At 42.8% G+C, this 26,339-nt stretch overlaps 1 protein-coding gene across 2 annotated transcripts; it reads left to right on the plus strand.

The window, feature by feature from the left end:
* The first annotated feature begins 977 nt into the window (after positions 1 to 977).
* LOC124117379 lies at positions 978 to 25,508 on the plus strand. Of its 2 annotated transcripts, none has more exons than XM_046479213.2 (16): positions 978 to 1,361; positions 2,290 to 2,461; positions 3,930 to 4,108; positions 5,417 to 5,529; positions 6,257 to 6,359; positions 8,005 to 8,202; positions 8,775 to 8,972; positions 10,522 to 10,692; positions 12,882 to 12,963; positions 13,935 to 14,106; positions 16,171 to 16,280; positions 17,743 to 17,930; positions 20,677 to 20,810; positions 22,233 to 22,374; positions 23,812 to 23,927; positions 24,506 to 25,508. In XM_046479213.2, the coding sequence occupies exons 1-16, from the start codon at positions 1,241 to 1,243 to the stop codon at positions 25,208 to 25,210; spliced, it is 2,904 nt and encodes a 967-aa protein (XP_046335169.2). In that variant the 5' UTR covers positions 978 to 1,240; the 3' UTR covers positions 25,211 to 25,508. The 2 variants fall into 2 exon arrangements, with proteins under 2 accessions (XP_046335169.2, XP_046335168.2); XM_046479212.2 differs by having other exon boundaries at positions 980 to 1,361; positions 8,772 to 8,972.
* Positions 25,509 to 26,339: the final 831 nt, after the last annotated feature.

Here is a 26,339-nt window from a genome sequence, read left to right on the forward strand (position 1 = left end):
GTTGAAATATGATAACTTGTTATATGTCTTAAGTAAATGTAACGGTGGTCAGGTTCGCTGACTTGGTTGATGCATGTCATCGTATCCCAACTGCGTGGATTGATGCTCATGATATCAATCACTGGATTGTCTGGTCCAGACTCGACTACTTACAGACCGCCGACATATAGCTTGAATACTGCTGAGTGCGGCGTTAAACAACTATATGACGGCCGTCTGTAAATAATCGAAACTGGACCAGACAATGAAGTGATTGACATCATGAGCATCGATCTACGCAATTGGGATGCGATGACATGCATCAACCAAGTCAGTGAGCCTGACCACCCGAACCCGTTTGTCGCCTCTTACGACAAGCATGGGATGCTTAAGACCAATTCTACCCCGGAATCTTCATGGTGGCTGTAAGTTAGGGAGCTATGTACAGTGCATGGGCATGGTAGAATACTATAATTTTGTACTTGAGCAGGGCTGTTCTTACCAGTGTCTCAGACCTTAAGGTTAATCATTTATGGTACTTCACTTCATTTCGAAAATGAGAATAAAGAATTTGGTCAGGTTGTTTGATGACAAGGTCCAACATGCCGGGCTGATGGTTACCTTTCTAGAGTAGGTGCTCTCTGACGTGCATTCGTAAAAGAAACATTCATCAAAGAATACAGGGTTTGATCTATAGTTTGCCCTACAGAACTGGTTACGTTAACGGTATTAAACACATACTTATAACATAACGCAGATCTAAGTGGAGCGCCTGGTGCCCAGCAGGTCAAGGTCCCTGCCTCGTTCTGAGTTGACCGCATGGCCAGATTTCTCTGCATTAAATAGGTCATTGTTCACGCGCTTCATGGCACAGGACTCATTAGCAGGAAAGATAAGCAGACGACTCAAGTAGGGTGTTCGGTGTCGGAAGTGAAACCATTGTCCTAGGCCAACATGAACGCACAGAGGGTTCCATAAGGGTCTCCTCCTCGGAGCAAACCCATTTTGTAGAAAACGCTTTTCAGTTATTAGACATGTTGACCTTGACGACCTCCCAGGCGCTAATGGTGTCAGTAGCGCCTGCAAAGTGGTGACACGTGACCATCACAAGAATAACGATAGTGAAGGGTGTTGTAACAAGTGTCCACGGGCAATTATATCTGAAATGGAAACACGTGTTACCCTCAACAGACGGACCCTCATCCATGCCTTAACTGATGCAGAGTCTGAGAAATATATCTCCCTTTGAAAACCGTTGTGTATGTTCTTCATTCAAATGCAGTTTATATATACAGCGTGGAGAGTTTTAACACTCGCGGTATGGATCAGCTCAACGTGGGCGTGGTTTGAGACTGGCGAATCTTCTGGAATGACAAGTGAAAGTAAGTGAGATGGGTGTATATGTGACTAACGGAACCATTGCATTCTTTTGTTTTCAGTATCCACACGTCGGTACACTTTATGTCAAGTTGGTTACAAGTGTTTATGAGTAGGATATATAGTTATGTGAGATACGCGTTGTTCTAGAGGATGTACTTATTTGTGAGACCGGAAACAGATGAAGGGTTGTACAATCATTAATTCCGAGCAATGAAATTAAGAAATTTAAGTCTGTAGTTAGCGCGTCGGGGGTCTATCCCTGGCCGCGTCATACCAAAAGACCTTAAAAGATGGTACTTGTTTTATTCCCTGTCTTGCGCTCGGCATTAAGAGGCTACTACGAGGAATGTTCGGCGCGGAGTCAGTATACTGTGTCTGAGTGGAGTATTCATGTTAAACTGCGGCGTGGTATCTCAGCGAACCTGCACTATAAATCGGCATCACTCCGGACTAGCATAAGCAGACACACACACACGTGCATGCAAGTCGCTATATAAGTGCACTAATCTTGGACGCTACGCGAAACCCCATCTCACAATTATGGTCACCTAAATCCCGTTTATGTTACTGATGATACTACTTCATTACCTTTGATTTGCTTTTAAGAAAACACTTTTATCGTCCTTCCGGCTTTGTGTGTATTTGAAAAGATACCAAATAACCTCTCTTAAAAACATCATTGAAATAAATTCAACACTTACCTTCGCTGTTTTTTCCATGCGTGTGTTGATTACTTGCCAGCATGTGCAAATTAATGTTTTATCTTTGCATATACTGTGCTTATGATAGAGGGAGTTCCATATTCATTACTAGAACTCCTCTTATAAAAAAGAAACACTTACATCTACCTTAACAGAATTGTCTCAAACATCTTTCATAAAAAATGTGCAAATACGCACAAACTTACCCGGTTTTTATGGTACCACTCAGTGTTCGCCTGTGGGGGTGCGGTGATGGCGGGTACAGACGTTGTAGAGTCACCCGGCTTCCCAGAGTACTACCCCTCAGACCTCGACTGCCTCTGGGTGATCAGAACAGCCCCAGGGTGGAGAATCAATATGACGTCACAGTACTTTGACCTCGAGGATCAATCACAGTGCTTGTAGGTAGTGAAAGATTTAACTGGAAACCTGAAATATATCATTTTCTTACGCAAGCCTTTTAGGGCCATTTAATTTGTTTTCCTTTTTTTTCTTGAAATTTTAAGATACTAAAATTATAACTTGAAACCTCAAGATACATAAGTTTAAATTTCAAGATACTAAGTTTAAATTTCAAGATATTAACTTTAAATTTCAACTTATTATCTTGAAATGTTAAGGTAATTATCTTGAAATTTCAACTTAGCATCTTGAAATTTCAACATAACATCTTTAAATTTCAAATAAGTATCTTGGAATTTCATCTTATGTATCTTGAAATTTCAAATTAGTATCTTAAAATTTCAACTTAGTATCTTGAAATTTTAGGAAAGTAAACAAAAAAACAAAAGTACTAAAAGGCTTCAGTATTTTCTTAAAATTGTTCTTTTTTTGCAAAATATTTGCAAAATTAAATTAAATGATAAAATGACGTACGCAAACTGTATGAGAAATATCTTATTCGGTTGTAATTATAGAATACCAGTATGTCTGGTGGATCTACTACAGACAGACCCGTGACGATCCGGGTAGAATATGTCTTAGTAACCCATGCTTGCTGTAAGAGGCAACTATTCTTGTCGTAAGAGGCGACTAACGGGAATAGGTGGTCAGTCTCGCCAACCAGGTTGATGCATGTCATTGTATCCCAACTGCGCAGATCGATGCTCGTGATGTCAATCACTGGATTGTCTGGTCCAGACTGATTATTTACAGGCCGCCGTCAAATAGCAGGAATATTACTGAGTGTGGCGTTAAACAACAAACAAACAAACTACAGACAATTAGCTGTTAACAAAGAACAAATGAAGGTACAATGTTGGTCAAATAATGGAAAACTGAATTATTGACAACTTGGTGCCTTGATAGAGTATTGTCCCAGAAAGAGCACACAGCATGAATGTGAAATACCCCCAAGTAAATGACCTACCACTGTTTACATTAACTGACGGCCACAATGAAGATACCACCATTTAGAATGTCCCATCTTTCAATGAAACGATGCATAATATGTAACTATGGTGTGTTTTACCCAAACTCAGCCAACTTGACCGTTTGTAAAAAAAAGTAATTTGATCTTTGCGATACGTAATAAATGACATTAAACGATAAAAAATGTTATTCACTTTAAACACGATCGGTATAAAGGTATAAAAGCATATAGCAATGGATTTTACAAAACATCGCAAAAGTCATGCCATGATTGTCACCTTAGCAGACAGAAAGGGCCATACAGATGGGGGCTACCTATTGCAATGGGCCAACAATCTTCCCGAGGCAAGGGAGTTAACTGACTGTAAAAGTCCAGTTTCCACCCTTGCCGAACACAACGCTTTAAAGTAATTAGGAAAAGAGTTTTTCGACAATTAATGCTGCTTCATAAAGATATGTGAAAGGTAGGGCAGAAGTTATTTGTAATTATTTCAACAGATGGGATTTTCTTGAAGTAAAAGATGGAGACATCGCTACTGAATCCGGAAAAGCAAGGTATTGTGGGAGCGAACATATCTCCTTCCTGTCTTCTTCTGACGTCATAACCCTCCGATTCCAGACGGACGCAGCAGGCGATGGGATTGGCTTCAGGCTCAACTTCACCCCCGTCCGGTCTGGTATGTACACTACACTACACTACACTACACTACACTACACTACACTACACTACACTACACTACACTACACTACACTACACTACACTACACTACCAGGTACACTACACAACACTACACTACACTACCAGGTACACTACACTACACTACACTACCAGGTACACTACACAATACTACACTACACTATCACAACACTACACTACACTACACTACACTACACTACACTACACTACACTACACTACACTACACTACACTACACTGGCAGGCACACTACACTACACTACACTGCACTACATTGGCAGGCACACTACACTTCACTACACAACACTACACTACACTACACTACCAGGTACACTACACAACACTACACTACACTACACTGGCAGGCACACTACACTACACTACACTACCAGGTACACTACACTACACTGGCAGGCACACTACACTACACTACACTACACTATCAGGAACACTACACTACACTCCAGTGCCAGGCACACCACACTACACTACACTATCAGGCACACTACGCTGCACTACACTATCAGGCACACTACACTACACTATCAAGCACACTACAGTACGCTACACTATCAGGCACACCACACTAACTACTATCAGGCATACTACACTACACTATCAGGCACACTACGCTGCACTACACTATCAGGCACACCACACTACACTACACTACATCACACTACCAGGCACACTACACTACCAGGCACACTACACTACACTATCAGGCACACCACACTGCACTGCACTAGACTACACTACACTACGCTAGCAGGCACACTACACTATCAGGCACACTACTCTACACTACACTACCAGGCACACTCCACTACACAGCACTCCACTACGCGACGGGACGCGAAGCGACGCTATTTCTTTCTTATCCATAGAAATGTGTCAAGTATCCATGTTCTTCCAGCTTCTAAATGCCTATCAAATAATTTGTTTACAGACCGCCGTCTTACAGTTGGAATATTGCTGAGTGGGACACTACACTACACTACACTGCACTGCACTGCACTGCACTGCACTGCACCGCACCGCACCGCACCGCACCGCACCGCACCGCACCACACCACACCACACCACACCACACTACACTACACTGCAGTCCTGTCCTTTTTTAGTACACACTATAATGTCAATTCATGCAGGGCATCGCTATACTCACACAGTTGCCGTTATTAGTTACCAGAGTGTGTGGGTTATTTGAGGAAAAGTATAGCCAGGACCGACCACTCATCAGGAGATATGTGCAGGAGATACCTGAAGATTATGGGCTGGTGTTGTAGATGCTGCTGAAGACTACTGCAACACGACCTTGACCGGAGACAAGGGGTTCATCACCTCCCCCGGCTACCCCCTGGCCTACCCCCCGAGCGTCTTATGTCACTACACAATACAGGTTGGTGGGGATTCGGGGTTGGAATACGCCCCAACAATGCTTGTCGTGCGAAGATAGTAACAAGATTGGATGGCCATGCTTTTTGATTTGATTGATTGCGGGTCTCCGTATCCTGCGGACGGTGGAACTTGCTCACAATATCAACAGCTGGTTTGTCTGGTCCAGACTCGATTACTTACGTTCCGCCGTGATAAAGTTGGACGATTGTGGATAGTGGCGTTAAACTATAAACAAACAAAGAAATTGGAAAGGACTGGAGATTTAATGTTGGCATTGCATCTAAACATTCAATAAGCCAAGTAATTAAACACCCAGAAAGGTTTAGAACTGTATGACGGGATTTGTTTTTTTTAATTCTCAAGATAGTTGCCACGGTTAAACAATTAACCCTAACAGACTCACATGGCGAGAGGTATAGGGCTTGGTATGATAAACAATATTCCAGCAAGATCACGGCGGGGGGACACCAGAAATGGGCTTCACAAATTTGACCCATGTCGGGAATCGAACGCGGGTCTTCGGCGTGACGAGCGAACGCTTTAACCACTAGGCTACCCGATCACCTCTGGTGTGATAAGAACTTTAAGAATAATAATAATAATAAATCCGAAAATAACAGTTGAAATGTCAATTAACTTGTTTTTATTATGAACCCTATAAGACACACAGGAAACTGTCTGATGTTAAGTAAGATTGCACGTGTATTTATGTTGTTATTGTTAACCAGGGTCCACCACACAGCTTTGTCGAGCTTCGGCTCCTGTATTTGGACGTCGAGACGTCTCCTTGCGACTTTGACTACGTTGCCGTGCACGACGGTCCGAACACAGGTTAGTAGGACTCATTTTAGTACGAAAAGTGTTGATGTTGTTTGTATATAGTTGTCAGGAAATTATCAGCTGCGTCGTGACGACTTGTGTTTGACGTAATTGCTTGGGAACACTTACCCAGCAAAGGCAATGATATTGGATCAATATTGGCCCAATGCCCGATTAACATTGGTCCAATGTTGGGAGATGATATTGGTCCAATATATCTTTTGAAAGACGTTTTCATGTTGGTCTAATGTTGGCAACATGACATTAGTCCAACAGTGTACCAACATTGGGCTAATCGTTTCTAGTGTATTAAAGGGGTGGGATTCCGGGTGCACATGGGTTGTGTGGGTATGCTGGGTAGGCACACTGATTGTCATTCATTGTTGTTGGTGGTGACTTTTATGCAATTTAGGTTGACTTTGTATCTCCATAAAGTCAATTACTCAGTGAGTTGTGTTTTCAATCACCATTGTTCCATGTCAGCTAAAAAAACAACCGACAGTCATCTGAACAACATAACTGCAGATTCGATAAAGTGAGAATATCATTTTTGACAAATAAGTACTTCACTGGACTTATATTAACACTGTAGAAATATCTTCCAGGCATTCCTGGATACAGCTGAATAGGAGTAAAGTTAGTGTTCTTGTTCTATGATTTGACTCACACAAGTCATGTCAAGTTATCATTGAATGTTAATTAGAGTGATACTTATGTCAAGATGACATGTCATGTATCGGTGTCACGTAAAGGCACAAAATTATTCAGTTTTGTTATTATTTTTATTCCTTGTGAGTAATATCAGGTTCTGTGTCTGATTTTTTAAAGTTAATTAGATAAAACTATTCTATCATATTAATGACTTGTACTCTTTGTCCTTTGATCTGTGCCAAATATCCTTACATCTGCGTCAGTTGAAATTGGATAAAGATTCAATTCTTAGGGATGTGAAAAAACCCATTAAATAGTGTTGACAAATCTCAAAATAATAAAAAATTCAAATAATTTATCTCAGCATTATTTGAGGAATATCGCATGGGTGAAAAGTTAATATTGTATATATTGCATTAATCAAACAAATACTTTCTATACATGCATTGATGCCTGTAACATTTGTTAATTTAATACAGATTTGTTGATTACAAAGATTAACATAATCATGAAACTTAATCAAACACATTTCATTAACTTGGTCATAATCTACAACCTATTTGAATGTTATTTATGTTAAAATTCTTTTTCTTGCTGCAACTGTTGCCTTTCATCTTAATAATATAATTAGCTCCATGTATGCTCTATGTAAACAAGGGGCACGGGTGGCCCGTTTGTCTAAGGCGCCGCAATTCGCTGTGCAGAGTGATTGTGGGTTTGAATCCCGGTTCGTCACGATTATGTTTCTAGGTTTGTCAGCACCATACCCTTTATCGTGGGTTTCACCGAAGTGGTAAACATTGGCCCAATATCAGTGTATTTGATGGGTAACAAGTGGTCGATAGTGTGAGCATTGGTCTACGTTATCGAGGTATGATGACGGTAATTGTGTATCGGGTCTTCCTTTCCTTCCTGGCGGCATACACCTTTACTCAATCACACTATGCAGAACAAAATTAGTGCTGAGACCCTATATAATAACCATCACACCATTTCAATTATCTAGACTCTGAGAGACTGGCGTTGCTATGTGGTATGACCGCTCATGGCAACTGGACCTCATCTGGACGACATCTTCACCTCGTGTTTAAGTCGGACTCGGCCATACAGACACACGGCTTCAACGTCAGCTACCACGTGGTACCCCTGGCTACCACTACCGCCTCCACAACAGCATCTACGACCGTCACAGAACTTCCAAGAGGTACATACAAAACTGTTTAAGCACAACATTCTCTCCTATATCCATCTCCAACTCTTCATTACAATAATAAATAATAAAAAAGTAAAGTATTGTATGTTTAGAGGTAGGGCTGGGACGGGTAACTCGGGTACTCGGGTCGGGTGGTTCCTGAGTAGGACCCGGGTACCAACAGTACTACCCGGACCCGTGGTTAGTCACGTGATAGATATATTGTTTAATAGCAAGAATTATCTATAACTTCCACGGTTGCACTATAAGTGACTAATGTCCGCATTTCTTTCTGACTATGCACGCATTCCTTCTGACTTTATAAGTTTGAATAGAGATAAACATTCAGTCAACTTCAGTGTATGCATTACCAGATCGTTTTATCTGAGTATCTAAATACATTTGGCCAGGGCTACGGTCAAACTATCCCAAATCGGAAAATTGTACCTATCTCTTAAGACCTACAGCGGGTACCCGGGTAGGGTCGGGGAATAGTGGGGTGGGTACCCGGGTAGTAAATTTGGACTTGTCCCAGCCCTATTTAGAGGCAATCTTCTAGTGAGACGTTCTGTTTATTCCAGCAGGCAAAACTTGTACAGTCACTTTGAGTGACGAGGGTGGCAATTTCACCAGTCCTAAGTACCCGGATGCTTATCCACATAACAGCAGGTGCGTGACCTACATCCGGGCGTCTAATCCAAGCACCATCGTCATAGAATTCATCGCGTTTGATCTCGAGGAGAGCGAGAACTGTACATATGACACAGTGACATTATCATCAGGTAGGCGTATACTTAAAGTCGTCATACCTACCAACATCCATTAATACATGCGTGGTGTGTGAAATTAGACGTCTGCTTAAACTTTACAGTCCTACTCAGGGAAACAATGTCAAATGTATACGTGAATATACCCCGTGAAAGTTCGGTGAACCTTACAGCAGATTGTTGGTCGTAATATGTGTGCGCTGTTGAAAGACGTCATATGACGTCATATATTGCACATTGTGATTTGTCATTAGAACATGGCGGACGGATAGGCTAGTGGTTAAAGCGTTCGCTCGTCACGCCGAAGACCTGGGTTCGATTCCCGACATGGGTACAATGTGTGAAGCCTATTTCTGGTGTCCCCGCCGTGATATTGCTGGAATATTGCTAAAAGCGGCGTAAAACGTCACTCATTCACTCATTAGAACAGCTGGGTAGTTGGGAGACAAACATATTATGTTTTCTCTTTAGAGCTATTTTACCTATAGCTTTAACAGCGCTAAATTGAATTTGAAACCGAATGCGTAGGCTGTGGTATGGACTTTGTATATCTGCATAATTGTTAAGAAAGTGGACGAAACTAACTTAATCATGCCAGGACTAAGCAAACTTAATTTAGACTTTGTCTAAAAATATACATTTTATTAAACATCCTGGTATTGCCCACATGTTGTGATTTACAAACAAACAAACAAAATATGTCCGACATCTGAAGCCCCTTTGGGCTTACTCATTTCATCTAAACCTTTAAGTGATAAATAACACTGACGTGGGTAACGATGATAGATATTCCTAACAGTCTAATCCATTACTTATCTACCCTACATGTACCAGCAATGGACATATTGAATCTACCAGTCTATCCAATTATTACTTTATTTGCTCACTTTACTACACCAAGTTAACGGTTTAACACCTGTTCAATAACAACAAAATAGTGTACACCCAAGATGAAAGAACAGGAGATATATAACCATTAAATAGTGTACCGGCTATATCATAAAACTTTGCCTTAAAGAAATAATGAACAGTAATCATAGCCTTGTGTGCTTGACTAGCAAGCAGGCCACTGGCCATTCACACAAATGTATATAATTAACTTCGAAGAAAACAATGTTCCAAGAAATAAACAATATGTTGTTACTATAATTCCATTATCATAAAACCAGTTTTTGTCCAACAATATCCTCATTTCGAAAAACTAGAATTCTGGTTTTATCTGTTGGTCCCACCTTTTACAAAAGCAAACTGTTTCTATAGAAATGTGACAGGATGTGAGAACATAACTTCAAAATATCATCAGCTAACAGCAATTACATGATATCCTTAATATAATGGCTTACAAAATACCATGATCACACATTTCATGCATATCATTTCTAGTTCATCAATAAAAAAAAATCATAACACAATAAGAACCGTCATAGAATGACTGCCAAAGTGTATGAACGCAACAGCTTCCGAATTTTCACAATGTCCGAGTTTGGAGAATTTGCACAATAATTAATAATGACACCAAATCACATATCATAAGATTAACAAGACCCCTTCTGTTTATTTCAAGCCCCATATGGAGAGGTCAATGAATCTATCAATCACGTGATATGTGGGGACAGTGTCAGACAGCGCGTGTTCACGTTCGACACGACAGCGGTGACGGTGACCTTCACCTCGGACACTTCCGTCAACGCCGGTGGCTACGTCGCACACTACTTCGTGTCCCCGCTACAGAGAGGTAAACACCCATGTTGTCCACACATCGATACATTCATTTGTCTAATATGAATATATAGCACAGTACAGTAAAGATCCGGGGTAGAATAGGTCTTCCGCAACCCATGCTTGCCGTAAGGGGCGACTATGCTTGTCGTAAAAGGCCGCTAACGGGATCGGGTGGTCAGGCTCGCTGACTTGGTTGATGCATGTCCTCCTATCGATGCTCATGATATCAATCACTGGAGTCTGGTCCAGACACGATTATTTACAGAACGCCGTCATATAACTGGAGTATTGCTGAGTGCGGCGTTAAACAACAAACAAACAGAGCATAATACTTTCACAGTCCTTTCAAATACAATATAACGGGTGTTAAGTCATAACAACTTATTTATACATACAACCAAGCGAAATGTCATGAGTAAGTGAGTTGGGTTTAACGCCGCTCTGAACAGTGTTCCATATATATCACGGCGTGCCAGCTTGATGTGGGAGGTAAGACCGAAGTGATGCAGGTCTCGGACGTTTATCACTTTAATGAAACCCACAAGCACGAGTATGGTGCTGACAAACAAGTAAACATAATCAAGGCGAACCAGGATTCGAACACACAATCATAGGTTTCTGGCGTGTCCGAGGGACTCTGCTCGAAATGAGTCGTCATACGAGACTGAGCCATCCGAGCCCCCAGACGGAGTTACTTGTCCGTGGTGGGAATGTTATTGCACTGCCATTTGCTTATGACCGGGACCACTAGTGGGGCAGGATACACTTTCCTTCTCGGGAACACGTGGTATCATCACTAAAAAGTACTCACGGAAATGAAAAAAAACTGTTTTTTCGACCTCAGATCTTAAATAAATGCAGTTAATATACAAAATATGTAAATATTCAAACAACTTAATTAGTACTAATTGGGCAGGGGCACAAATACAGCGTATCAAACGTTTTTATGCCTTTTTACACGTAAAAGTGTGTATAAATTTGAATAAAACAGACTATTGTGAAACAGGGCATAACCAGGTGTAAGTAGATCAAGGTGACCTATGACACCTTGACGACAGGTGAGAACAGGTGCATAATGCCTATAGTCTGTTTCTGCTATGTCAATTTGGACTTAGTTTTATTTTTGAATGTTGAAAGTGCCGACAAATTACCTCCTGTAAAGTACATTTTGTATTTTTCACTGAGATCAAACTAGCAAATCCAGACTAGTACTTTTCGAGTTGTTTTGGTATTTCGTATTTACAGCTATGTAACACTTTGTGTCGATTTTTAAATTGAGAAAAACAGGTTTTTTTCATTTCCGTGAGTTCTTTTAGGTGATCGTGATTCATAATCACACAATCGTGATCATCTTCCCAGGACCGCCTCCGTGGTCTAGTGGTAGAGCGTCCGCCCGGAGAGCGGAAGGTCAGTAGTGAAGTACTGCCTCAATACGAGCCACTGTTCCTGATCCAAATGACCAATCAGAACAATACTGTCCAAGAGACCCGACCGCCTCCGTGGCCTAGTGGTAGAGCGTCCACCCGGAGAACGGAAGGTCCGGGGTTCGATCCCCAACCACGTCATACCAAAAGACGTTAAAAGATGGTACTTGTTGTCACCCTGTCTGGCGCTCGGCATTAAGGGGCTAAAACAAGGACAGGTCGGCTCGGAGTCAGTATACTGTGTCTGAGTCGGGTATTCATGTTAAACTGCGGCATGGTATCTCAGTGTGCTGGCACTATAAATCGGCATCAGTCCGGACTAGTACAAGGACACACACACACACACACACACACACACACACACACACACACACACACACACACATATATATATATATATATATATACATATATACATACACGTGCATGCACGTCGCTGTATAAATGCAATAATCTTGGACGCGACGTTAAACCCCATTTCACCTCACCTCACCGATCATCTTTCCGATGCAAGGGAGTTAACTGATTGTATAAGTCAAGTTTCCAGTCAGTTAACTCCCTTACATCGGGAAGATGACTCGTAATATAGTCGGAATCGTACAATCGACACTTCTTCAATCAGAAATGTCTATGAATACGGAAAACGTTTTATCGCTTTTATAGTACAAAAACGGTGCTGTTCTTTTTCGGCTCGAAATGTACTGCACGTTCGACATGGTGTACTCAGTCGTCTCTATTGGACACTGCTCATCGTGTATTTGCTTGTATTCCTCCACAGAGTCCCCGTGTCCACTGCAGTGTAATAACGGGGGAACCTGCGTTAAAGAGGGGGTAAACGACACTTCCGGGAACACATGGAGGTAAGAATGTATGTTGCTGCAACCACGCGTAGACACGTCGATAATTAGGTCTGTTGTAAAACGTACGCGGGTACCCGCACGTGCAATAGAAGATGTTCTGCATCCTATGAGGCGATGTTTTACTATTTAAAGTGAATTATTGTCACAAATTCGATTTATAGGTTGCAGACAAGGGGTGGGTGGAGTCAGTTTAACTTATATCAACAACATAGATTCTCACATAGACTCCGCTTTGATCAATATTCCAGCAATATCACGCCGGGGGACACCAGAAATGGGCTTTACACATTGTACCCAAGTCGGGATTCGAACCCGGGTGTTCGGAGCGAACGCTTAAACCGCTAGGCTATCCGACCGTGATATCAAAAAATGAATATAAAGGGGAATAAAATGGTGAATAAATAGCAAAACGGTGCTTGAAAACACCCTACCCACGTCACATGTATGAGTGAGTGAGTGAGTATATTTTTACGCCGCTTTTAGCAATATTCCAGCAATATCACGCCGGGGGACACCAGAAATGGGCTTTACACATTGTACCCATGTCGGGATTCGAACCCGGGTGTTCGGAGCGAACGCTTAAACCGTTAGGCTATCCGACCGTGATATCAAAAAATGAATATAAAGGGGAATAAAATGGGGAATAAATAGCAAAACGGTGTTTGAAAACACCCTACCCACGTCACATGTATGAGTGAGTGAGTGAGTGAGTATATTTTTACGCCGCTTTTAGCAATATTCCAGCAATATCACGGCGGGGGACACCAGAAATGGGCTGCACACATTGTACCAATGTCGGGAATCGAACCCGGGTCTTCGGCGTGACGAGCGAACGCTTTAACCACTAGGCTACCCGACCGCCCTCACATGTATGAAAAAGCAATCCTTATTGATTCCAACTTTTAACTGACAATAGACCTAGGCGTAATCCCATTCAATGTACTTATATCTGATATGCGTGTCTCTTCAAGATGTGACTGTACTCGTGGTTTCTCTGGCGAAGAATGTGAGTATGAAGATGACGTCACATGTGAGGACTACGCATGTCACAACGGAGGCACGTGTTACATCCAGGGCAGAGGTCCAAGGTGCCACTGTTTGCCGCGGTACACCGGAAGTCTCTGTACGACGCAGCTCATGCTGGTATGTAAGGCAGCCTAGAGGGGACGTTGTCCATTTAACCTTCTGGGGAATTTCACATATTTGTCATTTCCATGACATTGAGATAAACGTCTGTTTCCTGAGCAGAAATAAAAACAATGTTCACGTTTCTCCACATCATATAACACAACCTAGTGGTGAAGTGCTTTTAAAAAAAACGTTTCGTCATTACCGTGGCAAAAAAACATGGTTATTACCCAGTTGGAGTCTATTTCTACAGTGTAGTTCAAAACAATAATAATTATTCCAATATTCGTACGAATTTCTATCACTACTAGCTAAAACATATCTGATTGGCCAGTCGCTGTCTTGTAAGAACTCATACACAAACCTGTTAGGCATCTACGATATCATGGCGTCATCGTGTTTCCACTTGCTTGTGACGTCACAAGTGATCCTCTTCACACAACGATTTACAACACTTAGTGTCCGATAGCTGGCACAAGATGGATTCAGTGTTTTCATCATCTGGTGATCCAGCTGTGGACGCATGTAAATCATGATACATCATCTGGCGATCCAACTATGGACGCATGTAAATCATGATACATAATCCGGTGATCCACCTGTGGGCGCATGTAAATCATGCTACATCATCTGGTGATCCAGCTATGGACGCATGTAAATCATGCTACATCATCTGGTGATCCAGCTGTGGACGCATGTAAATCATGAAACATCGTCTGGTGATCCAGCTGTGGACGCATGTAAATCATGCTACATAATCTGGTGATCCAGCTGTGGACGCATGTAAATCATGAAATATCGTCTGGTGATCCAGCTGTGGACGCATGTAAATCATGCTACATAATCTGGTGATCCAGCTGTGGACGCATGTAAATCATGAAACATCATCTGGTGATCCAGCTGTGGACGCATGTAAATCATGAAACATCATCTGGTGATCCAGCTGTGGACGCATGTAAATCATGCTACATAATCTGGTGATCCAGCTGTGGACGCATGTAAATCATGCTACATAATCTGGTGATCCAGCTGTGGACGCATGTAAATCATGAAACATCATCTGGTGATCCAGCTGTGGACGCATGTAAATCATGAAACATCATCTGGTGATCCAGCTGTGGACGCATGTAAATCATGCTACATAATCTGGTGATCCAGCTGTGGACGCATGTAAATCATGAAACATCATCTGGTGATCCAGCTGTGGACGCATGTAAATCATGAAACATCATCTGGTGATCCAGCTGTGGACGCATGTAAATCATGCTACATAATCTGGTGATCCAGCTGTGGACGCATGTAAATCATGCTACATAATCTGGTGATCCAGCTGTGGACGCATGTAAATCATGATACATCATCTGGCGATCCAACTATGGACGCATGTAAATCATGATACATAATCTGGTGATCCAGCTGTGGGCGCATGTAAATCATGCTACATCATCTGGTGATCCAGCTATGGACGCATGTAAATCATGCTACATCATCTGGTGATCCAGCTGTGGACGCATGTAAATCATGAAACATCATCTGGTGATCCAGCTGTGGACGCATGTAAATCATGCTACATAATCTGGTGATCCAGCTGTGGACGCATGTAAATCATGAAATATCGTCTGGTGATCCAGCTGTGGACGCATGTAAATCATGCTACATAATCTGGTGATCCAGCTGTGGACGCATGTAAATCATGAAACATCATCTGGTGATCCAGCTGTGGACGCATGTAAATCATGCTACATAATCTGGTGATCCAGCTGTGGACGCATGTAAATCATGCTACATAATCTGGTGATCCAGCTGTGGACGCATGTAAATCATGCTACATAATCTGGTGATCCAGCTGTGGACGCATGTAAATCATGCTACATAATCTGGTGATCCAGCTATGACAGCGATGATGGAGAACGAGGACGACATCTAAAGAACCAACTTGGTCAAGTGAGGCAGATCCATTTTGTATGACATGTGTACCTTTAGTGTACTTTGACCTATAGTGTATCTTGATTTTGTGGGCCAGACATGAAAAAAGCGCAGCCAAGAGTAAGTGCGGGTGTCCTGTTGGCGTTGTTGCAGGAGTCGGAAAGAGTGACGTTCACGAAGGTGCCCCACAACATCACCATAGCGAGAGGCAGCAGCGTTCTTCTGGAGTGTGCCGTGCAGGAGGGAGATGTCGGCATTATGTGGTCAGTACGACGGCCATTTAACTTCAAACTCTTTGAGATAGAGTGTTATTGGTTTTCTTAATGTATTAACACCCCGAGGGGATTCTGGGGTCGAATTGGTCGCCAGCAATCTATTGCTTGTCGTAAGAGGTAACTAAGACGGACGGCGTGGCATTCCTCGGTGATTTGGTTCATAGCTTGTCATCGCGTGGGATTTGTCTGGTCCAAACTCGATTATATCCAGTCCGCCTTCACATTGTTGGAATATTCTGACTGCGGCGTTAAACAACAACTGAGTCATCAGCTGATGAAATACCCCCCCGGTTCCCCTCATGTCGCCTGACTGAAAAAACAATTATTATATAAGCAGAACTCCTCTTAAAGATTGTAGACAGTACTTGCTTCCTCTGAACATAACATATAACATGAGTCATTAAACAACAACAAACAAACAAACTGTTGTTAAAGAGCGCGGAGTTTTTGCTTCCTCTAAAGACATATAAAAGAAGGCGTCTTCTGTGAGATGTAATGTATGCTCATGTTAAGGACCATTGCCTAGGTGTGAAGTACAGTGTTAAGTTATGAAGGTGTAAATGATCAGTCGAAAACCGATTTTTCATCGCGTTGATTAAGACGGCAGATGTTTTACCTTATTTTACCAATTTTGCTTTGATGTACAAACAAACAGAAAGGTTATTGATTGATATATCTACCTGAAGCTTTTTCTCTATTCCTGTGGTGGGGTGAAACCGTCGCGTTCAAGAGGATTTCACATGCATAGCGACGTGAATGCCGCTTGTTCAGCCACTTTTGTTTGTCCGGATTAATGTCGGTTTTATAGTGCTAGCCCACTGAGAAACTTTACTGCAGTTTAACATGTGTATCCCACTCAGGCACAGTATTCTGACTCCGAGCCGACCAGTCGTGTTTCTATCCCCTTAATGTCAGACAGGGACACAAAAGTACCATCTGTCAACCTCTTTTGGTATGACGCGGTCAGGGAATCGAATCACGGATGGAGGCGGTCCGTTGCTTTTGAAATCATTTGACGACAGTTTTTTAGATATACTTCGGAAACAAACCCCAATCGAGTCTAAGTCCAGCTTGTTTCCAATAAGTGCAAAGCTGTATGAGGGAATAGCGAACGATGTTAGAGTTCTGCCCCGGAAGAGGGAACTGAGAGGCGGACGGACAGACATACAAGCATGCTTGAAGCTATATCCCACTTTATTATGCATCGGGGAGGGGGCATATAGAAATGCATGTTTTTTATATCTGATTTTGATATTTAAAAATAACTATATTGATTAATCTGTTCACATTTCCAGGCTAGGTGAGACATTGTCGACAATTGTTAGAATGACATGTTTTAGGGCTGCAAATCCACCTTTGTGTTACATCCAGTCTCGTCCAGAAACCAGCTCGGACTAATTTCTCCACTTGACTCTGAATAGTGATCATTGCATTCCATATTCCGACCCAGGTTGCACCGTGACCGGATTCTCAGTGAAGGCGACCACACCGAGGGGATCGAGGTACATCCGGGTGGTGTTCTGCACGTGCCGGAAGTCAGTGACGACCAGGACGGGAAGTACACGTGCGTTGCTCTGTCGGGCGGCAACCTGTTCGAGATGTCGTCCTGGGTCAGCTTAACGGAGCCATGTCGACTGCGTAAGATAACACCTTTATGCCAAGTCATATGTCAACACGCCTCAATATCTCATGGATGACTTGCGATCGTCGATTCGTGTTCATCGTTGATAATATCAGTTTCTCAATATATCACTACAGGGGGACTTGGGTCGTCTCGTTGGAAAGTCTGCCGATGTAGGATTTGCAGCCACTTCTGCAGCTCCTATTGCCGACAAACCCTAAACTATATTTACAATCTCCTTATCATTGTATTCCTTAATGATTTACTTACAAAACCCAACTGAGTATTGTCAAAAGTAACTGTTGAATTAGGATTCCTGACCGAAAACAAAAACGGAACGGGTTTTTAAGAAAACGTACAATTTTATGGATAACAACTGGTTTATTGCATATAGCGACGTTTCGATGTAGATTCTTACACCGTTATTAAGCTGGTATTACAACAACCAAGTGATGAGAGGTATATATGCATGACCTGTCGAGATAGGCAGCAGATTAACATTGGCAACAACGGTAATAGATAACAAGTAGCATACAGATAATTGGATGAAGCCAGATGTACAGTACGAATAACAAATAGCACACAGGTAACGAAGCACACGGGTAATGAAGTCAGATGTACAGTAAGAATAACAAATAGCACACAGGTAACGAAGCACACGGGTAATGAAGCCAGATGTAAAGTAAGAATAACAAATAGCACACAGGTAATGTAGCACACGGGTAATGAAGCCAGATGTACAGTAAGGATAACAAATAGCACACAGGTAATGTAGCACACGGCTAATGAAGCCAGATGTACAGTAAGAGTAACAAATAGCACACAGGTAACGAAGCACACGGGTAATGAAGCCAGATGTACAGTAAGAATAACAAATAGCACACAGGTAACGAAGCACACTGAACGAAGCCAGATGTACAGTAAGAATAACAAATAGCACACAGGTAACGAAGCACACTGGTTATGAAGCCAGATGTACAGTAAGAATAACAAATAGCACACAGGTAACGAAGCACACTGGTAATGAAGCCAGATGTACAGTAAGGATAACAAATAGCACACAGGTAATGTAGCACACGGGTAATGAAGCCAGATGTACAGTAAGGATAACAAATAGCACACAGGTAACGAAGCACACGGCTAATGAAGCCAGATGTACAGTAAGAATAACAAATAGCACACAGGTAACGAAGCACACTGAACGAAGCCAGATGTACAGTAAGAATAACAAATAGCACACAGGTAATGTAGCACACGGCTAATGAAGCCAGATGTACAGTAAGAATAACAAATAGCACACAGGTAACGAAGCACACGGGTAATGAAGCCAGATGTACAGTACGAATAACAAATAGCACACAGGTAATGTAGCACACGGGTAATGAAGCCAGATGTACAGTAAGAATAACAAATAGCACACAGGTAACGAAGCACACTGGTTATGAAGCCAGATGTACAGTAAGAATAACAAATAGCACACAGGTAACGAAGCACACTGGTAATGAAGCCAGATGTACAGTAAGGATAACAAATAGCACACAGGTAATGTAGCACACGGGTAATGAAGCCAGATGTACAGTAAGGATAACAAATAGCACACAGGTAACGAAGCACACGGCTAATGAAGCCAGATGTACAGTAAGAATAACAAATAGCACACAGGTAACGAAGCACACTGAACGAAGCCAGATGTACAGTAAGAATAACAAATAGCACACAGGTAATGTAGCACACGGCTAATGAAGCCAGATGTACAGTAAGAATATCAAATAGCACACAGGTAACGAAGCACACGGGTAATGAAGCCAGATGTACAGTAAGAATAACAAATAGCACACAGGTAACGAAGCACACGGGTAATGAAGCCAGATGTACAGTAAGAATAACAAATAGCACACAGGTAATGTAGCGCACGGGTAATGAAGCCAGATGCACAGTAAGAATAACAAATAGCACACAGGTAACGAAGCACACGGGTAATGAAGCCAGATGTACAGTAAGAATAACAAATAGCACACAGGTAACGAAGCACACGGCTAATGAAGCCAGATGTACAGTAAGAATATCAAATAGCACACAGGTAACGAAGCACACGGCTAATGAAGCCAGATGTACAGTAAGAATAACAAATAGCACACAGGTAACGAAGCACACGGGTAATGAAGCCAGATGTACAGTAAGAATAACAAATAGCACACAGGTAACGAAGCACACGGGTAATGAAGCCAGATGTACAGTAAGAATAACAAATAGCACACAGGTAATGTAGCACACGGCTAATGAAGCCAGATGTACAGTAAGAATAACAAATAGCACACAGGTAATGTAGCACACGGCTAATAAAGCCAGATGTACGAATAACAAATAGCACACAGGTAACGAAGCACACGGGTAATGAAGCCAGATGTACAGTAAGAATAACAAATAGCACACAGGTAACGAAGCACACGGGTAATGAAGCCAGATGTACAGTAAGGTTAAGGATTAAAAGGTTATTATTAATCACCAACTTCTAGAAAGCCAATCAAACAGTCGGTACGAGTTTTGGTAACAAAATGGCGGACCGAGCGAAGACGCCACCGGTTTTTGTTTTCGATCTGGAAAGTTCACTACGACGAAGTAAAATGTTTGTCAAAATGGTTTCTTGTCGTTTTCCAATCGTTTAAGAAACACTTCATGAGAAAATGATTCAGTAATTTTTGGGTAATTCAATGCATGTGGTCACGATCTGTGACTATATATGTGTCTGTGTGTCGCCGCTAGGTGTTGAGAAGGCGCCCCAGAACATGACGGTGGAGGAGGGTGGCATTGCCATACTGCAGTGTTTTGTACCAGATGCGGAACACACCATGTGGAGGAAAAATGGAGAAATCATCAAATTTGACAGAAGGAAGAAGGTTTGTTTCCGAAATGAGTGCATCATGGGTGATGGGTTGTGGTTAAAACAATTATAGTGATCAGGGGGTGACAGCGTCACATATGGTGTGATCGGGATGTGACAGCGTCACACATGGTATGATCGGGACGTGACAGAGTCACACAGGACATGATCGGGACGTGACAGCATCACACATGGTATGATTGGGACGTGACAGCGTCACACATGGTATGATCGGGACGTGACAGCGTCACACATGGTATGACCGGGACGTGACAGCGTCACACATGGCATGATCGGGACGTGACAGCGTCACATATGGTATGATCGGGACGTGACAGCGTCACATATGGTATGCTCGGGACGTGACAGCGTCACATATAGTATGATCGGGACGTGACAGCGTCACACAGGGCTCTATCAGGATGCTACAGCGTCATACAGGGCACTATCAGGATGTTCCGCGGTGGTCCGCTAATGCTAATGTAGCACTAATTAGAGTCAGATGTAACATCTTAACCTCATCAGGGTTAACCTGTTTGGTCATGTGGACAAGTTGCCCGACCAATTGTCGGAAGGTTCGTTGTTCGAATCCAAACACATACGTCGCCTCATATGACGAGTCCAAGGTTACGGGCAAGATGGATATTTCATATATACAAACCATTGTAGCTTCAGAGGTTGATCCTCATTACAAGTCACGCGTCATGGTAGGAGTTTAAGAAGCCTCCTGCAGTGTCACACGGTGTCTCTGCCCCATTAGTTCACTGCTGCAACTCGCTATCCTGCATCGGTGTGTCCAACTTCCTACCGGTAGCTGCATACTGCGCATGTCATGTGCCGTTCCGTTCCGAGCCGATGGTGGTGGTGAGGTTTAAGGGCGACGGGAAAAGGTCTACTTGTACCCAAAAGATAACTATCGTATTCGACGTAATAAGCGCCCAGGGCGCTCTCAAAACTAGAAATATGGGTCTCTTATTAGATTATAATTTTGGTGAAAAAAACAGAGTTGAAAGATAAATTTCGTGGTTTATGCTGACAGCCTGAAATATTTATATTCGACAGATATATTTTTCCAGAATTTAATTGCCAATAATAAAGGGTGCATATAACACACGAGTGCGTATTATATGCGAATAGGGGAAGGGAGCGGTGCGTATTATATGCGAATAGGGGTCTGAAGGGGTGCTTGAATTGGGATTGTTCACTAGCCATTAGCAAATCTCGCCGTGGGCGCTTATTAGAGCGGGGCGCTTATTACGTCGAATACGGTATATGGAGTTATATCAATGATAATCTACTCCTCTGCTTAATTAAGCGTATTGAGCGTTTGTGCGTCCACATTGTCAGAATTCGCTGTTGTTCCTTTACACCATTTCCCTCGATTATTATGCTGTTCATACCCATGTCACATCTCTCACCTGTATGTTTTCTGTGTCAGATCCTGGTGAACAACTACCTAGTTCTCGATCAGATTGTGGAAACGGACGCTGGCGAATACACGTGCGCGGCACGTGCGTCAAACGGCTGTTCGGCCAGGGTATCCGCCACTTTGACAATCGACGGTATTGGCCACAAGAAAGGTTTGTTGACATCAAAATACTGTTATAGAGACACACACCGTGACTCGACCTCATCGACTAATCTCCATGTGGATTATATTTGTTCGTTGTCCGTCACAAACTTAACAGGCCTAGTGGAGTTGTTAAATGGAGGAGTGATGCCCCGTTCCCCAAATCGATTTAGGGTTACGACTCTCGTAAGTCTTTGTTGGAGTATATGAGTTACGATCGTCTTACGCTAAGGTCGCTTTTGGACCGGGGCTCTGGGCGTCGTTGTACATAGCGATTTTAGCGCTAAGGTGGCCGTAATTATGCCCCCATTTCACTACGACCACGAATATCCCGAAACACCCCGAATACGAAATTTTTCATGTTCGTAGATAAATCTCAATCATTTCTTGAAGTTCTTAAATGAATCTAATTTGACTCCCAAACATTCGTACAGTTCGCGGGAGTTCCTCGAATCGGCGAGAAGGTATTTGTTTATCAAAAACTTTCGTGGAAGGGTCCCCGAATTGCAATTTCGTGGCTGCATCGTAATCCGTTCGTAATTAATTCTTAACGTTCCGTAACAGCTTCGTAATCGATTCTTTTTCATTCTTGGCTATTCTTAGCGATTCGTGGCTCCCAAACTGTCTTGTCCTCAACCTGAAAACATCCCGAAACAGCCACGAATGTCCCGAGTCAACTACGAATCATGTAAGAATTAAGTAAGAACAACATTCGGCATATTCGTAACTTAGTCGTAGGTGATTCTTACCATTCGTGCATGATCCGTACATGAATCTTGTAATTCGTACATGTTTCTTAACCCATTCTTGGCATTTTTCATATTTTTCAACCCGATTAGCCACGAAAGGTGATTCGGGATATTCGTTGTCGTAGTGAAAGGTGGTCGTAACTCCCATCCCTTAACATAGTCTTACGGTCATCGTAACCCTTAGGTTGTTTTGTACAACGGCACCCTGGTCAGTTGGGTGTATTTAAGTTATATTGAGAAGTGCTGATGAAAAATGTAAATTCCACCACGCATTCAAAGGGGGGGGCAAATATTGGCATGAATTCACCAATCTCTCGTCTGTACGCGACAAAACTCATCTTGGCCCAAATTATATGAGTATTAGTAATTCATCCAAGTTCCACGAGGGACGAGTGTTCGTTTGTTATTTGATGTTTAACGCCGTTCTAAGCAATATTCCAGCTATATGACGGCGGTCTGTAAATAAAGGTGTCTGGACTAGACAATTCAGTGATGGACATTATGATCATCGATCCACGCTATTGGGATACGATGACATGCATCAACCAAGTCAGCGAGCCTGGCCACTCGATCCGTAAGTCGTCTCTTAGGAAAGGCATTGTCATCTCTTACGGCAAGCATAGGTTTCTGAAGACCTATTCTACCCAGGATCTTCACGGGTCTAAGAGACGAGTGATGAATGACATGTTGTGTTTCAGCTTGTGGGCGGCCCAAGGTGGTCAAGGAGGCAGGTCGAGGGGGGCGTATCGCCAGCGGGAAGGAGGTCCTGGAGGGGGAATCCCCATGGCACGTGATCATCAGGGACAAGCGACATGTGAGTCACTCCATTCACGATCACAGCTGTTTCAGCTGCTTTCTCCGAGGCACTTTTCCAGCCAGAATAGGTCACCAGACGTGTTGTAAGAGCAAACTAAAATTACGATCAGGTACCCAACTAACATAAAAATGGGGTCAGTGTTTGGGCGTAAATCTCCCAATAACCACCCTGATGTAGTACGAACAGGAGGATTCATGGAGTGGGAGCCATATCCAGTCTAGTTCTAGACGTTGTCGCTCGTGCAGTGTGGCAAACTGATATGAACAGTTTCTATGTGTATTTAAGGGGCGGTCGGGTAGCCTAGTGGTCAAAGCGTTCGCTCGTCACGCCGATGACCCGAGTTCGATTCCCGACATTGGTACAAATTGTGAAGCTCATTTCTGGTTTTGCTGGAATATTGCTAAAAGCGGCGTAAAACCATACTCACTCACAGTGTATTTAAGGCAATCGCTAACTAACTATATAATATATTCATCAGACAAATGACGTGGCGTTTAAACGACTCGACTAAAATTTCCTGGGGCTGCCAACTGACTCATCCTATTTCCTCTAAAAGTAATATGTTGTTATTTCAGACAGCTGCGTTCTGTGGGGGCTCACTGATCAACACCCAGTGGTTCTTGACCGCTGCCCACTGTGTCGAACAATTCGAGAAGTCGTACCGCACTCCATTCTCCAAAGAAGACGTAGACATTTACGTCGGCACCGTGCGCTGCGACGGCAAACAGGGCATACAACGTCGTCTCAAACACTACATACTGCATCCTGAGTTCAAGGGACATAACTTTGATAACGACGTTGCGCTGTTTCAACTTGATCAGCCGGTGGAGTTCAGTGACCTCGTTATGCCGATTTGCTTGGAGAGGGAACTACTTGTGAACGAACTACTTCGTGGCGGAAGGGTCGGAATGATTACAGGTTGTGGTAGTTTGTATGAATACGGCATGTCTCCAACGTTCCTACGAGAGGTTAGCATTCCATACGTCAACCGACCAGTGTGTGAAAGAAGTGCCAAAAGTGTTAACACATCTTTCACTTCCGGGATGATATGCGCTGGGTACTCTCGGCGCATGCGCGGTGATGCTTGTCACGGCGACAGTGGTGGCCCGTATGTAATGGAATATGGCGGTCGCTGGATCCAGGTCGGGATTGTTTCTTGGGGAGTGGGATGCGACCAGGAAAACCAATATGGCTACTATACACATGTGTCCAGATATTATGACTGGATTCTAGATAACTCAATTGAGAGTGAGGTAGAAGATTTCGAAATGGAGAACTAATATGAAGGACTAATAAATGAAAATATCCAACGTAAATAGCGCCTATGGGAATGTTTTGTCATTGCTTCTCTGTCAGACCTCTTGTCATCCCTAATGACTTGCAATCAGAAGAACACGATCAAAGGGCCTTTCTTCCTGTGGGGACATGTCGAAACGGAGACAGTGATACGGCTTGGTTAGCTCCCCTAGCAGATGAGCGGAGAGCAATATCTGCCTTTTCGTGTTTTGTATGTTGTTTAGTAATCATGGTAATAAGGCCTGAACTTGAGGATCGTATGGATTAAAACATAGGAATTGGTTATTTGGAAACTTCTTGTTCATCGGTCAAGTATCAAGTGTATATACAGACAAAGAAGTGTTTCACATGTGTCCGCAACACATTTGCCAAGGTCGGTACTTAAAGAAAACTAGGGGCAAATAGGTATCCCATCTTTATTCATGTTGTTCAGCAGCAGCAGCAGCAGCAGTCCAGCAGCTTATGTCCATCTCACTTACCCGGAGACAATGTCTACGGTTCACAAAATGGCGCTAATTACAGTGTCTTAACCCAGACTGAAAATTGTCTCCATGCAGACGTGGAGCATAGCCTCTCTTAAATGTGTTCCAACAAGCTCCTTCCCAGCGCGTCACACCTTCGTTACACTCTAGTATAGAGAGCTCCGCGAACGGGCTATTGCTGTGAGGAGCTTGGTGTTCCAACGGTTAACAAACCTTATTTGGGTGGGCTATATATTCCAGATGGTGATATATATAATATAATCGATGTGATAACTGTTTCCTGAAATTGTCCGATGTGCCGTAGTATGTGTATCACCAATGTACTGTCATGGCCAGTAAACTCTGTATGAAGACCACATGTTGTCAAATGTATTCCAGATATTTGACGGCGGCCTGTAAATTATCATTTCTTCCCGAAACATTAAAAGTCCACTTTCCACCCTTGCCGAATTTGTTTGGAATTTCTGGGCTCGATCGTAGCACTACAAGTGGCTATATATATTACGAGTTATGTCCCTTCAATGTCCCTCCACCTCTCATATCACTGGGGCGGTCGGGTAGCCTAGTGGGTAAAGCGTTCGCTCGTCACGCCGAAGACCCGGGTTCGATTCCCGACATGGGTACAATGTGT

The sequence above is a fragment of the Haliotis rufescens genome, unplaced genomic scaffold (genome assembly GCF_023055435.1).
Source record: "Haliotis rufescens isolate VD_foot unplaced genomic scaffold, xgHalRufe1.0.p SCAF_22, whole genome shotgun sequence".
NCBI classification, from domain to species: domain Eukaryota; kingdom Metazoa; phylum Mollusca; class Gastropoda; order Lepetellida; family Haliotidae; genus Haliotis; species Haliotis rufescens.